Source organism: Crinia signifera, chromosome 1 (assembly GCF_055691185.1).
Source record: "Crinia signifera chromosome 1, ASM5569118v1, whole genome shotgun sequence".
In the NCBI taxonomy this organism is placed as follows: Eukaryota; Metazoa; Chordata; class Amphibia; order Anura; family Myobatrachidae; genus Crinia; species Crinia signifera.
The window spans coordinates 348,595,735-348,612,296 of NC_139217.1; the positions used below are offsets into that span (position 1 = coordinate 348,595,735).

The 16,562-nt window shown below is 40.3% G+C and overlaps 1 protein-coding gene across 1 annotated transcript in view; it reads right to left on the bottom strand.

The window, feature by feature from the left end:
* Nucleotides 1-4,773: 4,773 nt before the first annotated feature.
* The window catches only part of SCARF2 (scavenger receptor class F member 2), a 206,310-nt gene continuing 194,521 nt past the window's right edge, over nucleotides 4,774-16,562 (bottom strand). The window contains exon 11 of the mRNA XM_083146958.1: nucleotides 4,774-13,795. Coding sequence (XP_083003084.1) covers nucleotides 12,537-13,795 — 1,259 coding nt within the window. The 3' untranslated portion in view covers nucleotides 4,774-12,536. The remainder of the gene's footprint in view (nucleotides 13,796-16,562) is intronic.

Sequence of the window (16,562 nt, forward strand, 5' to 3'; positions counted from 1 at the left end):
ATCCGCCTGCGCTAAAGCAGGGGATAGCGCTTCACTGCATCTTTCAACCCCGCTGTGCGGGTACATTACCGACGGCGATGTGTGGGTGGCGACGTAGCGCATGTGCTATTTGAAGTACAGCGCTTACCTGTCATACCTAATTTATGAGCAGTCAGCATCGCTGACCGTTCTGCCGCCTGCAGCTATCGACTTAGACAGCTGCAGGCGGCGATGCCCTATGCCCACAGCAGGGACAGCGCTGTCCCTACTGCTGGCTCTGAGCTGCACTGGGGATATCGTGTGAGTAGCGAGATCCCGCGCATGCGCAGTTCAGCCGGCCGGAAGAAGCAGACAGCGCGTCAGTGTTAAAGGATGCGCTGTCAGCTGGAGGAGGCATCGCCGGAGGGGGGAGTTAGCGCCAGTGGCGTAACTACAGTGGGTGCAGGGGGTGCAGCTGCTATGGGGCCTGGGGGCTGGGGGGGCCCCATGGGTAGCAAGCACTCCCCTGCACCGTGGCTGTGACTTTTTAATTTCATAAAAGCACTGGCGCGGCGCGGGACACAGCCGCCTATACTGTCACTGCTGCTGCCGGGCGGGGGGATGGGGTCGCGCCGGGTGGATAAGCTGAGACAACCTGGCACCGGCGGAACTGCAGCCACATGCTGGCCTGGGACTCGGAGAGGGAGTGCCTACAGCGGCTGCGGTGCTCACCTGCAGCAGGAAGGCAGGGAGTGCTGGCAAGTCAGAACTGTATGTGACCAACTGCCTGAGCCTGGGGTGTGAGCACCCTGATGTGGCCAAGGACAGGTAACACAAAAAGGTGAATGGATCGGTTAGGGCAGTGTTTAATATACTGGGGCTGTGTTTGCATTCCGTGGAAAACGTGTGTGTGTGTGTGTGGTATATATAGTGTGGTGTGTGTGTGTAGTATATATATAGTGTGGCATGTGTGTACAGTATATATATATATATATATATATATATATATATATATAGTGTGGGATATATGTGTGTGCAGTATATATAGTGTGGGACTTGTGTGTACAGTATATAAAGTGTGGGACATTGCGGTGTCTAACGTAAGGAGTAATGGAAATAGGGGGCCCCATTGTAAATTTTGCTATTTACAATGGGGTTACGCCCCTGGTTAGCGCTGGTTACGCCCCTGGTTAGCGCTCCCCCGCTTCAGCGGGCAAGATCTTAGTAGATCTTGTCGCTCTCCCCTCCTGCTTCGCCTCGCTACTGAGGCGAAGCAGGAAGTGTTATAGCGCTGCTTTTAGCGCCGCTATAATAAATCTACCCCACAGTTCATTGGCTGGTGCTTTATCTCCTTATACTTTATCTCCAGTGAATTTCTTCTCCAGAAGAAGCCTCTCACTTAGTTAAAAATGTCCCTTCACAGAGTCCTTCGGAATATACACCCTTAACTGGCCCTGTGGTTGTGGAGATGTGAAGTCCTTGTAGAATATAATCCTCCAACTGCAGTTGTATGGTTTCGGTATTGTTTATCTGATCTATACTTCTGATTAGTTTATATTTCTGTTGGTTTACTGCTCTCTTGTATTGCTAGTCTCATCTGAAATAATAGCTACCAGAGATTGTTATTGTTTTTTAATGGCAGTTAGCTCACATTTTTGTTATGAATAGCTTCTTTTCATTGAGACAAACATTTACTTGTGTGCAGTGCAATTTACTGTATTTTTAAGTAGTTTAGAAACATCTGTGGCCTACTTTCCTTATATTTATACAAGTGATCTGGCATGTCTTCATTGAAATCATTCGATTTAGTCTTCCTGTTTTTCCATCTTAAAAAATTGGATCCTTTTGATGTCCTTGGCGTGTACTTTATTTACTGCTAAACATTTCCATATATATATTTATACATCTAATTTGCTATGCATCCATGCTTCAAAATATTCACTGCCAAGAAAAATTCTTCCGGTGATACCCAACTCTGAACTAAGGAGCTATTATTATCCATAAGAAATGGCTTATGGTGATAGTAGATTTCTTTGGGACAGTAGCAAACAATGTTTATAAAAGTTATGCTAATCTATATAATAGAATTGACTGCTGGTGAAAATCAAGTTGGCAGTAAATGACAGTGACCTCACCTTCCAGTGTCAATTCCAAGAGTACAGTAAGACATATACATTCCCCAAACACTTCTGATATTTCCTATACTTTACTTTACACATACCATCTCATGGTGAAGACACTATTAAAAAAAAAAATCAAAAATCATTCAAGAATAACACCCAATGACAACCAATACAAGTATAGCAGTATACTATAGAAGAATGCAGGCCAGATACAGAGAATAAAAATGAGGATGAAAGAAAAAGTACAATAGTTTTGAAAATGCACAGCTGCTCCTCTAATGCCTCCACCGCTCCTGCTCTTCCATTGATAGTAGGTGTCCCCCAACACTTTCTTCTTGGTCCTCTTCTATATCTGTACATGTCCTCTCTGGGTGAGCTTATTTGCTCACTCGACTTCCACTATCACATCTATGCTGATAATACTGAAATCTACCGCTCCTTTCCTGATCACTCTCCCTCTATCCTCACTCATATCTCCAACTGTCTCTCTGCTGTCTACTCCTGGATGACCCAGCGCTTTTTTAGACCTAAAATATCAAGGACTAAGCTGACCTCTTCCCACCCTCCTGCATAAAACCTGACCATCTCTCATCCTAACCTACTGTTTATGTTCACCTCTTTCCCTTCTGTGTCACCCCTGTCTGTCTAACCCTCCCCTTTAGAATGTAAGCTCTCATGAGCAGGGCCCTCTCTCCTCATGTGCCTTTCTTAGAATATATAAACCACTGCCACCCTGATGATTGCTTCAGTGTCCTGTCCCCTAATGCAACTATCCATAGTAACCATGTACTTGTCCTAAACTGGCTTGCACTGTAATTCGTTATGTGTTTTTGCTCATAACTATGCTCTGTAAAGCGCTGCGTAATATGTATGTGCTATATAAGAAACTGTTAATAAATAAATAAATAATAGTAAAATTCTAAGGAAAATATACATCATAAAATCAAGTGCTGATAAAAGTGATTTGTGTTAGTGCCTAATACACACGTGTTACACTAAACCTCCATAAAGTTTAAAACACAATACAGGAACCAGATACATGTACACTAGATCCCTTGTACACACTGGCAAAAACAGTGCATAAGCTGAAGCAAGTTTTTAGTAGGCCCAAGGAGGAGGAGCTACTGAAGTTTAAAAAGAGAGAGAGAAAAGAGTAAAGAGCAAGAAACTGAGAAGCAAGGGTGGAGGGGAACAACCAACTTCCCTGCACTCCCTGGGCTTTAAGTATGTGGGTAATAAAGAAATAACTATTTACCACCATACTGAAAGTCCTGGGCTGACCAGTTTAAGTCTGGTTAAGGGTGACCCCATGCTCAGTGTCCCCCTGACCAATCATCGCCAGATGTTCTGCCACACTTCCCATGCAATTGGTGTATGAAGAAGACAATCAGTGCTGCCCTACCTCCTGCACGTACAATGACCACCTAACTACCCCCCCCCCCTTAGCCCCAGCAACTTAAAATACCCAACCCTACTGCCAGCAACAGGGTCATAAACTGCCAACCCCAGCCAGTGACATGCACTAGCTGCCCTACTACCTTCAGCCCCTTCCATCCTAACCCCAGGCCCTGTAGACACAGTATCCCCAACCCTGGGACATAATCCACTGTAACACTCTCCAAGCCTCAGGGATATACAGGACTCCACCTACTCCCCTCCTGGCCCACGTAAAATACATTTCCTACACTAACACCTCATAGTGTGAACATAGACTACCCACCCTACTCCCCCTGACTCCATGGACATATGCTACCCATCCTTCCCCTTCGAGGATGGGGTGTAATAGCATGTGCCTTCTCCGCATACTGCAGCTTCTCGCCACCACTCTGTATTGGAGATGGGCCACCTGAAAGCCCTGCAATTGCCCTAATGACAGTACCCCATGGACCAGACATGGCCCATGAAGCAATCAAGTCTGATTCATCCTGCTGCACCTGTGTTGTTACTGTTGTCAGCCTGAGTACTGCAGCCATCACATTAAACTACAGCTCTTTTGCCAGCAGCTAAATATCAAAATACATATCGCTCTTGGGGGTCACAGCACAGTATGTGAGCCAGTACTGCAGACAGGACAGTCTTCTGTGGGCGACTAAGGTAATTACCATATATACTCGAGTATAAGCCTACTTTTTCAGAAAATTTTTTATGCTGAAAAAGGCCCCCTCGGCTTATACTCGAGTGAGGGTCCCACTTGAGTCAACAAGTTTTCCCAGTTTTTTGTTGTGAAATTAGGTGCCTCGACTTATATTCGGGTCGACTTATATATGTTTTTCATTTCTGCAGGACCAATGTGGTTTATTTTTCCAGTGGGTGGCAGTTTTTTTAATTGGGGGTGGGGTTTTAATGTTTTTTTTTTTATTCCTGTTAATATCCACTGTGTTTTCTTTTTTTTTTTTTTGGTGGCCAATGTTCTTCATTGTTTTATGTCATGTGTGAAAGTGTTTTGCTTTTTTCAGTCACTAGCTGTTAAGTTTTATTTTTTTCTGTAGGGTCCAAAGGTTTTTTTTTTTTTGCGGGGACCAAAATATGTGTTATTTCTTTGAGGGACAGTGTTTTCGCCCCAAACAATGTGTTTCATTGTGCATGCATCTGACACATTTACATGTATTAGGATATATTTCACATGTATGACTGTACTGTACACCAAATATAAGGCTAACCGTGTGAGTAATAAAAATATAGTAGACAAAAGTGGAAACAAAAAGAAATTTATTAACAAAGCTTTTCCCTGGGGCAACAATATCAGGTGCAGTACCAGTCTTTTAATACAAAATAATAAGTAGCTAAACCTACTAGCAAAATAACAATACAAACATCAACTTACACACTGGTTCAGTTGTCAGGTTATAAATAGAACTTGTCCATCACCAATATTCCAATATTGGTTGTGTATAGCTTTCAGTTTCACTAGAAAGTATTTTATATTCTCAGGTATATAGGGCATCTGTCAAAACCAGCTCGACATTTACCCTATCCCTGACTCTTGACCCACAATAACACATTCAAGAGATGACAAATATGAAATAAAACCTGAATTAACAAAGGAGAAATTGTTTTCAACTTGCACATTCAAGCCATCCCTCCTCAATATCCACATTTGCTAAATAATAAGTACAATATATAGTCAGCCATCTGGACAGAAAATGATTTTTTTTAATTCAAATGATTTTGAAAACAAAATAAACAAAAGTATAGCCGATATAAGAAGAGGTTGTATACATGTTGACTATATCACAATATTAACAGATTTGAAGCAAACTTCTCAGTAATATAAAGTTTAAATTCTATATTTAATTGTATAAATCCCAAGTATAAATGCAAAAGCGCATTATAAAGATTATTGCTGGTTTCATATTTGCATATTTTCATTATACATCTGTAAACCTAGGCAATGGAGCAGATTGGGTCATGGGGTCTGTTCCAGTGGGTAATATGCCCGGAGCTATTCAAACACAGACCGCTGATCAACCAATGAGCAGCCCCGAGGCAGCCATTAATTCTTATTTGTATTTACACCTCAAGAGAGTGTGAACAGAAATCGTTCACGGCTGCCGAGGGGCTGCTTGTGGGTCTGTAATTATATAGCTCCAGGCACTTTACCTGCTTTTTTATTAGGAACACGCCACATGAGTCAATGGCCGGCTAATTAAATCTGTCCCTAATGTATTATCTTTAGTAGATATGTAACCTTGGTTTAGAATGATAAGAATTGGAAAGGTAGTGATTAAACTGTAAATTATGTGGAAATGTGCTACATGTGTAGAGAACTGACCTTTTCTGATTGACAAATGATATTTTGGGCCAGATGAATCAAGCAAGTGATAAAATGGAGAGTGATAAACAGCCAGCCAATTAGTTCTTAACTGCCATGTTATAGGCTGGGTTTGAAAAATGACAGGTAGGAGCTGATTGGTTGGTTGTTTATTACTCTCCACTTTACCCATTTTTGAAGCTTGATACATCTGGCCCTTTGTGTTTCATTTCATTCAGTAGTCAGCATTGTTGTTTATTGGTGAATTCCATTTTGATAGAAGTGAAATTACATAAATTCCTCATCAAACCAAAAAAGCAGCAGAGAATATTACTAACAATAGGAATATTGTCTAATGGACTTGTGGGTAATTAATGAAATTACCAATAACAATCTGCAAATGAGCAAGCACTTTGTCTCCTTACTTTTTACTTTATAACAGGTATTTAAAAAATAAAATAACTATCCCACGTATTAGAATGGTGGAGAGGAGGGGGTGTTTCCTAGCATGAGACTGTCTCATTTTCTGGTCTGGGAGACATTTTTATAAGTAGTAGAAGTATAGATACAGACCTTGCTGCAGTGGAATATTCTGCTTCCCGCTAGGATGTCACATTTGAAACCCCAAGTGGCCATATTGGATATGGAACTTTCAAGTGTTATTAAATTAGAGGGATATTAGTAGTAACTGGAGACCAGCCAACATTATATCCTGCTGCGACCATGTCTGTACATTGAGGCCACAATACATCAGTTATCCCTACAGCATAGGGGAATGGTATTCAGGTCGGAGGGACCACAACCATAGTAGTGTATAAGGAAGTGGGTGATCTTTTTTTAAACATGTAATGAATGGTTAATAGCCCTTTAAGTCTTAAGTGTAGCAAATTTATGTTCCATATAATGATTTATAATATAACAGCCATGAGGACAAAGAGAAAAAAAGCATTAAATTATGTAGGTAAATGTATATTATAGTATCTTTCATAACCAGGCTTACGTCTTCGATGGATGGTAAATTATTATGTATAAATTAAATGTAGTCCGTCAGACAAACCTAGAATAGAATGGAATGTAACCTGTAAGGGATACTGCAAGCATCCAAATACAGCTGTTGGGGAAATTACTTTTACTTAGGAACACACATGGAAGTTGCTGCTAACGCTGCTGTTCCATGGTTTCAAAAAGAAAATAGATAAAGTTGCAGCGTTCCAATGTAAATGAGACCTCTGGGAGCATTGGTGATTTGCTGGAGCATACTGCAGCCCCAAGGAACATGCTAGAAACACTATTGCAAAAGCTAGGCATCGCTGACTAGGAATCAGAAAGGGATAATCAGAATCAATGATTCATATGAAATATATACAAAGAAAGACTATTACATACTTTCATATCCTAAATGACATATGGAATTACAGTTTCTGTAACCATACCTGATGTTATAGTGTCATGAAAGTCAGAAAGGATAAACCTCATTAACAGAGGTGCAGAAATGAATGGAAGTATATAAAGCCAAGATAGCAAGAGACTGTATATGTCTATTTATTTCCCAAGCTGCTGTCATATTTACAGCAAAGTGTTGTGGGGGAGGTCCTGTTTTTGCTGATGCAACTGGCAGTACATTATATATATAGTATTTCTATGTGTTTTTTTGGTTACTTGGTCTGACTGTTTAGTAGAAAGATACATTAATGTTCCACAAGGTATAAGAGACAATAGTATTACAACAGTTATCCAAAAGGTTTGTGGTCTTGTAGTGGGAAGTAGGCACAGTATCATAGTGCACAACACAGGACTAGACTAAAAGTACTCGGCAAAAGAAACCATTAGGTGCATATAGTATAGTATAGTGGTAGCCTACTCCAGTCCTCTAGAGCTACCAACAGTTCACATTTTCCAGACAACCTAGCTGCTGCACAGGTGCACTCATTACTCACTAACACATTTTAAAAGACCCACAGGTGGAGCTAATTACTTTACTTGTGATTCTGTGAGGAGACCTGGAGAACGTTAACTGTTGGTAGCACTTGAGGGCTGGAGTTGGCTACCCCAGGTATAGTACATGCCATAAAACTGACATACGCCCACCAGCAGTGTGGAAACCAGCCTTTCTGGTGTATATATTTGGGTAAATGTATATCATTTTAAAGAAAATTAGGTTTTTCTGTATCCCTTTCGAAAATAATCCATTTTAAGTTCATTCTCAGCCCTTTTAAGATTAATGCTGGAGAAATGTATACATTTATCTACAGGTTTTTCTACCGTGTAGGAACTTGTCCAACAATAATACTGTATCGGCAAGTAAAAAATATACAGTACACACTGGCAGAAATAGATTTAAGATTTTTTAAATAGACTCCAGAGAATATCTCTGCTGTAAACATACTCTGTATCTGAAGCTTTTCCAGCCATAAATACCATATACCACACAACTGCTGATCAAGACTAAAAGCTACACCTGATGAATGCACAACTAAAATAAAGCACAAGCGTTTACTGTGCTGAACGTCTAAGAACAATGCGTACTGTATCTTATTTCTCTTGCATTACATTTCACTGTAGACATGAGGGTCAATTCAGTTAGGGGCGAGAATTCCTTGCAATTGAGTATAGACTCTGGCAACAGCCCCCGATCTCATCCCCCTAGTGGACAATTCTGTAGTGGACTCGCTGAATTTTTAACACAGCCCTATGTATAGCCACGCTTACAGAGGTGAGAACTTTTCCCCTAATTTAATTAACCTCATAGCATATTCCAGGCTGTGGTATTTTATGGACAGATTTACCAAAGCTTCTAAAGGTGGCCATACACACGCATATTTATCTGCAGATCTGTCTGGTTGGAACAAAAACATGGTTATGGATGAGAGCAAATGACAGTTGACCATTTGCTTGGAAATGCTGGAAAACTGACAAATTGTCACTCATCCATAACCATGTTTTTGTTCCAACCAGCCAGATCTGAAGATAAATCTTACTAGTATATGGGCACCTTAAAAGTGAAATATGTAGGTGTTTCCTAAAGCAATCAATCAAATTATAGATATTCATTTTCTGTTGCATTGCAGAAAACGAAAGACTGTTATCTGATCTTTTGCAATGGGCAACACTTCCACTTGTCTTTTTTAGAAACTTAAGTAATTCTGCCTCTTACTAACAAGTGAACATATAAAAAAAATGGTAAAATTTAATAGGATGACCGATTCAGAGATTTGGTAAGAAAGCTCCATTTTTTTTAAAGCGGCAATCAATTACACGGCAAAATCAAACTGGTTTTGTAGTATAAATGATTGCCGCTTTAAAAAAAAACCGGGAGATTTCTTACCAAATCTCTCACTTTCTAAATCTGACACCCTATTAAATTTCCCCCAAAATGTCTAATGCCAATAATGCAAAATGCAAAGTGTTTAAATGAGAGGTTCCCAAACTCCACCACTATGGTCCAGGTTTTAAGAATATCCATGTTTGAGGCCTGATGGTTTAATCAAATTGACTGAGCTACTCATTACATCACATGTGCTTAGTCATGGATATCCTTAAAACCTGTATTGTAATGGTAAAGTTTGGGAACCTCTGGGTTAAGTTATCCCTTCAGGACCACCACTTATATCAGCACTCCAGCTAACAAAAGCAGGAGGTTCAAAAATAATCTGAAAATGCTTTAATCTTGTAAATGAGGAGCGGATGCTGGAAATTATGTTGTGCATTTGGTAACTTTTTCAGTATTCCTCACAAGCAGGCTGGCCCTTAATCTGTACCGGGTCAAAGTGTGCTTTTTGGGACTACTGCTTAGTGATCGATCTGCAACTTTCAAGGCCAAATGTAGCTATGAATTAGTAATATTAAATGACTCAAGCGCTAACAAAAGCATTCAATTGCAGTATATATTTGCACCCACTTTTAAACCAATGTTTTATTATTAATAACAAAACAATGATATACTGTATGTCTGAACCCATCTCCTCTTATTCACTATTAAAAAAGTTTGAGTCGGAAAGTATAACAGAAAGTGCATTCCATTTATTTGTTAATATATACCCCTTTTACAGAGAGTATTTGATCCCAGTGGGATATTGCTGGGCAACCAGGGTCCTTGCTTGGGGTGATCTAGATTCGGTGCCCTGATAATTTGTCCCAGGTGGCGATCAGTTCAAACTCAGGATCAATCCAGGTAGTCTGCAGTGTGAAAACGTGACTTGGATTATACAACCCAGGTCAGAGTCACATCACTTGTGTTTGGAGATGATGTCAAAGGAACCCATGTCGGCAATAACCTGGGTCCAGCCTCTAAAGGTGCATACACACGGGGGCGATAGGGGCTATAATCGCTGGGAATATGGTCGCAGGCGACCATATTGCCAGTGATTGGAGTGCGCACCAGCGATAAATCGCCAGGTGCGCACTCCCGGTTTCAGCCCCATTGTAATCGCTGGTCGCAGGAGTTTGCTCCTGCGACCAGCTGATTACCTCTGCGGCACCCCCAGCAGAGGTTCCTTTTCATCAGCGACCATCTCTGGTCGCTGATGAAAAGGAGACACTGAGCAATATATTGCTCAGCAATATATTGCAAGCAATATATTGCTAGCAATATATCTCTCCCCCCCCCCCCGTGTGTACGCACCTTAATGGTTTCAAGCAGCTGTGACATGGCTTGAACCCATATACAATAACCCACTTAAGTGCTTAACTACTGTACATGAGCCTCAATGTCTTCAGGGTTGTTATTGGTTACAACTTATCATGAGAACACTACCATTTACTTGTGTTGTCACATATCACACTTAAGTTATTATATTTATCATAGGTATTTGCAATTGAGTGTTATTTCTTCCCTATCATGTCCAGATATTGTAGATATTTAAGAATCCCAAATAAGTTATTTTCAACACCAGATGGGAAACTCCAACTGTATGCATATAAGAGACACATGCAGTGAATTATCGCTTAGACATTTAGTTTCACTAAAAGTACCATTATTTAATGTGCACCCATCCCGTTACCAAAGGAGATTTATTTTATTGTTTGAACCAACATTCCTCAGAATTTGGTTTACCTGCAGTATTCACTAGCACAGACCACTGTGATGTCACAGGTCCCTATATGCAGAATTGTCATAAATATTAGCTAATTTGTCTTTCTTCATGGTGCTCAAACGAAGGCATATACGTAAAAATAATAAACTCTTAAATGTTGCATATAAAAATATTTCAAATGCTGATTCAGAGGCATCACAAATGCAACTAGCTTGCTCCAGTAGCATATGGTTTATATAAAGCCTACTTACACCCAACAAGTGCAAGAAAAGTTCACATTTACATGAAAAACACATTTGCTGTTAGTATTGATTTGAATTTTAACGATCTTTTTTGTAATTTTATTTAAACTTTCCTCCGTGTGTATAAATTACTGTCAAATAGCACAAAGTTCAATATCAAATATGCCCAAAATAGAATATATCCAGGATGAACAAAGAAAGAAACTATACATTTTTAGAAGAGAACCCAGACTAGCAAGTGCTGGTGATTGTCATCACCATTAACCAGTATCTACACCTAGGGAACACCCAAAATGATATGACTTTGGACAGGCGTATTTGCATTTCCATTTGTGTCTGCCTGAGTTCCCTAATTACACAAATGCATCACTTTCTCTATTCTACCTGCCTTTGTGCATCTCGCCCCTTCTGTCTCTCCAAGAAACCCACAAATCTGCATATGGTCGTAGGTATTTAAGTATTTCTATGGGCATGTGCAGTACAAATTTGCATATTCTACATTAAACAAATAGGCATATGATACATATTGGGATGGGCACACATTAAAAATGTTAACTTTTTAGTGAAAACGAATATCTAAGTAGCGAGATGATGCATTGGTAGCCAGGTGAATTTCACCATGGTAATACTAACTGGTACAAAACATCCAAACAAAAAAACAAAATAATACAATTTAAGAAAAGCTAGCTTATCCATTACTGCAAAACTAAGACAGATTCATAAAATATTTAATATTAAAATAAGCACTGCTTATGAACTTTATGAGACAGTTGCAAAGGTTGAACGTCATACACAATATTACAGTTCTATGGCCAAATAAGATTGTCTATTGAGTCATTGGCATTTACGATCCAATTAAAAAAAGATCGTGCAGACTTCCCACTTTTAGGCAGAATGCAAAAATAAGCATTTGTTTAAATAACTTAGTTGCTTGGCTCCTTCAAACAATGAAGTATTGCGAAGCATCTAGATAATAAGGCAAGAATTGGCAGAAGGTAATTATGCTAAATAAAAACTTATAATAGTGAAAAGTCTGGTTTACATATCAAACACATGCTATGAAGATGCCATAGCTGTTGTCTCTAATACCACATTCCTCAGTTATTAGGGATTATCAAAATGTTCTTTTGAGACTACCCTTTCCTCTGTCCAGCCTGGCATGTTCTTAACAGAAACTGCAGAGGCACTAGAAAACTACATATAGTGGTTCATCTTGTGTTCTGGATTAATTCTGTATAGGATGAAGTACAGTACATCAAGCCAAACGTATCTCCATGGATTCCACCTATATCTGTCCTCAAGCCCATGAAAGTCTCAGCTTTCTTTAGCTCAAAATGTGACTACAGCAAAATACTGTATATTGCAAAAGTCACCAGAATCCTTCATAATGCCCCTTTTGAAGAGATCACAATGTGCAAATATTTCACCATTATTTTACTGACTGTGGTGGCATTATGGCCATTTTCGGTTGCACTTTGCCATCAGTGTCCAAGGTGGCATCTTTGCTTTTCTTCCTAGGAGGCTTTTTGATAGGTGTTTTCTTAACTACTGTTTCTCCGGTTTCTTGCTTTACATTTGCAGCCTGATCCTGACTGTTGTTAGAATTTTGTTTTTCAACCGGGTTTCCTGTGGCCGGAACAATTTCTGAAACCGGACTAATCATTTTTTGCAGATTGGTGGTTGTTGGCAGAATAGCTTTGCTGGATTTCTGGTTAATGGCTGCTGCAGAGCGCTTGGCTTTTTGAGGAGGAGTAGGTTTCTCTTTCTGTGTTTTCAGAGGGCCAATACCATTTTGGTTGGTGCTGGCATCCACCCTGTTCAGACTTTGAGTTTTTTCTTTTAGTTGGGCAGAAAATAATGAAGCGGCCTCTGATGACATATGTGGGTGAAGTACCTCAGTTCGAGACTTGCTGTGATCTGGACTTTTAGGAGCGTCTTTACCATCACCATTTTTTTTATCCATATGTAGATTTCCTATTCTTTTCAGGGCATTTTGTACTGTCCCATTGATACTCTCTATGTGATCATGGCTTTTGTTTCGGTGTTTTGACTTGGATGGAGACTGGGCTACTTCTGAAGGTTTACTTTCTGCACTGCTGACATCCTTCAAATACTTTTGCCCCTTGTCCTTATTCCTCATGATGACCTTTTCTTCATTTTTGCCTTGGCCAGCAGGGCTTGTATCACTGGGGGTTCTCTTCCTATGGTGATCTTTTACACTTGCATTTTGTTCTACTTGGTCACAATTATTGGTTGGTTTATCTGATGACTTATTAAATGCTGGTAGTGAGTAAGAGTTATTTGAATTATACTTGCCATGAATCCAAGATACTTTAGGTTTTGTAGATGGGTCAGGTGGAGGAGGTTTTGTTCTTTCTGGAGATGGTGGTTTTCCACCAATTGTAGCACTTCTATTATCCATGGTAGGGTCATCTTCATCTTTAGACTGTTTAGATAGCCTAGCAACCTTTGCATATAAAGCCACACCAGTTGAGCCAGATCCACAAGATGATCTTTCACTATCTGATGATTTCAGTAGCGGGGTTTCACTGTTGTCAACTTGGGATGACTTAGGAGATCCAGAATCTTTCAAGTAGGTATATTCCCCAGCTTCCTCTTCATTAATTAGTGGTGTCAACTTTTCCAGGACACTGGAATTTCCCTTCTCTTTACAGTCTGCCACTGATTCTAAAATACGGAAGAAGGACAATTGTAAAAAGTGGCAGCAACAGATAAGAAGACAATTTCAGGTAACAATTTTGCTAAATCTAGCAAATCACAACCTATTACATATGGACCATAAAATACACATTTATCTATAAAATTGTGTCCATATCTAGATTAGTGCATATCTTAACAGGAGTACACACTTCCCAGCTTATGATGGTTTTTTGGGGTGCCCTGCACCTAGATATAGCGGTAGGGACCCCCAATATACAGAGAAGCCTTGACGCGGCTTGGGGGCATAGCATACACCTGCGCAGGTATATGTAACCAATATCTTTGAATTCTATTATCATGTAGTGTTCTAGATTGGTTACTAGCATTGCTCAGTGTGCTGAGGGAAAAAATGTCTTGTTTTACTTACCCAGTATTTAACCCCTCCCTCATGCACCTGGGAAATGTTACTGAACTAATTGAGCATCTACCACTATCTGTATGTATGTTGTTAGAGGCAGAAGGGAGCCCATATTAGGAGGAGATGTGGGTCCTGATATGCCACATGGAGTAGTCAGGGGTTGCTCCAAGGTAGGTAGCTCTTAGTTTGGATATATCAAGTAAGGAGCCATTATCATGTGGCTCCTTGCTGGTTAATCGTAGACCCAATTTAGGGTAACGGTGGTGTGGGGTGCGGTGCTCCTGGACTGGATGGGCTGGGTGCCTTTAGTGCGGCATGCCCTTACATTCTATTAACACTTTTCCCTCACTAACACTATCTCTATCCTATTTTAATTACATTCATTTATTTCTCTCTTTTTATATAGCTTTGGCTTCCTATCACTAATTATTAACACTTAGTATATCACTGGCATGCCGCACTGGGCTTCCCAGCTTATGATGGTTTTTTGGGGTGCCGCACCCTGCACCTAGATATAGCGCTAAGGACCCCCCAATATACAGAGAAGCCTTGACGCGGCTTGGGGGAATAGCATACACCTGCGCAGGTATATGTAACCAATATCTCTGAATTCTATTATCATGTAGTGTTCTAGATTGGTTACTAGCATTGCTCAGTGTGCTGAGGGAAAAAATGTCTTGTTTTACTTACCCAGTATTTAACCCCTCCCTCATGCACCTGGGAAATGTTACTGAACTAATTGAGCATCTACCACTATCTGTATGTATGTTGTTAGAGGCAGAAGGGAGCCCATATTAGGAGGAGATATGGGTCCTGATATGCCACATGGAGTAGTCAGGGGTTGCTCCAAGGTAGGTAGCTCTTAGTTTGGATATATCAAGTAAGGAGCCATTATCATGTGGCTCCTTGCTGGTTAATCGTAGACCCAATTTAGGGTAACGGTGGTGTGGGGTGCGGTGCTCCTGGACTGGATGGGCTGGGTGCCTTTAGTGCGGCATGCCCTTACATTCTATTAACACTTTTCACTCACTAACACTATCTCTATCCTATTTTAATTACATTCATTTATCTCTCTCTTTTTATATAGCTTTGGCTTCCTATCACTAATTATTAACACTTAGTATATCACTGGCATGCCGCACTGGGCTTCCCAGCTTATGATGGTTTTTTGGGGTGCCGCACCCTGCACCTAGATATAGCGCTAAGGACCCCCCAATATACAGAGAAGCCTTGACGCGGCTTGGGGGCATAGCATACACCTGCGCAGGTATATGTAACCAATATCTCTGAATTCTATTATCATGTAGTGTTCTAGATTGGTTACTAGCATTGCTCAGTGTGCTGAGGGAAAAAATGTCTTGTTTTACTTACCCAGTATTTAACCCCTCCCTCATGCACCTGGGAAATGCTACTGAACTAATTGAGCATCTACCACTATCTGTATGTACACACTGAGTGACAAGGTGACAGTGGGTGACAAGGATAGGTGCACTGTATCTGCTGCACCAATGGTAGTTCTGCCTCTGGGTGGGTGTATACACCTGACATTTCTGTGAACTACGCAGTTCACACCTGCAGCACAGCTGATGGCTGATATATCTACAGATGTTTCAGGACATATGGCCTTGTGTACATACACTTGCTGCAGGGGCCACTGATGACTAACATGTCAATTGGACAGGAACAATTAAATGCCTGCCCAGTTGTGACATCAGGCATGTCACATTGGGCATACGATTGGTAGATGCAGTGTATGCACTTACCAATGGCCAGGTAGGTCAGTGGGATGGGCAGAATAGCCGATCCATTAGCCATATGTGTACCCAGCATTAGATTCTAAAGCATGGTACAGGGGTGAAACATGTTAATTGCATACAGTAAGGCTGTGTTCTGCAAATATGACCTAATAAAACGTGAACATATACACAGAACCACAGCATGTTGTAAAGAAAAATTAATTTAACCCCTTCCTGACAGAGCCAGTTTTTGCGTTCCTGACAGAGCCCTTTTTTTCAAATCTGACATGTCTCACTTAAGTGGGGATAACTTTTTTTTGCTTTTACTTATCCCAGTGATTTTGAGATTGTTTTTTCGTGACACATTGTACTTCAAATTAGTGGTAAATTTGGGTCGATACAGTCTGTGTTTTTTTGTGAAAAATACCAAAATATCGTGAAAAAATGGAAAATTTAGCGATTTGCAAAATGTTAAATTTTCTGCTTGTGAGACAAATAATCTTACCACTCAAAATAGTGAATAACTAACATAGACCATATGTCTACTTTATGTTGACATCATTATTTCAACTTCCTTTTAATTTTTTGGGACACTAGGAGGCTTACAATATGAATAGCAAATTCTCAAATTTTCAAGAAA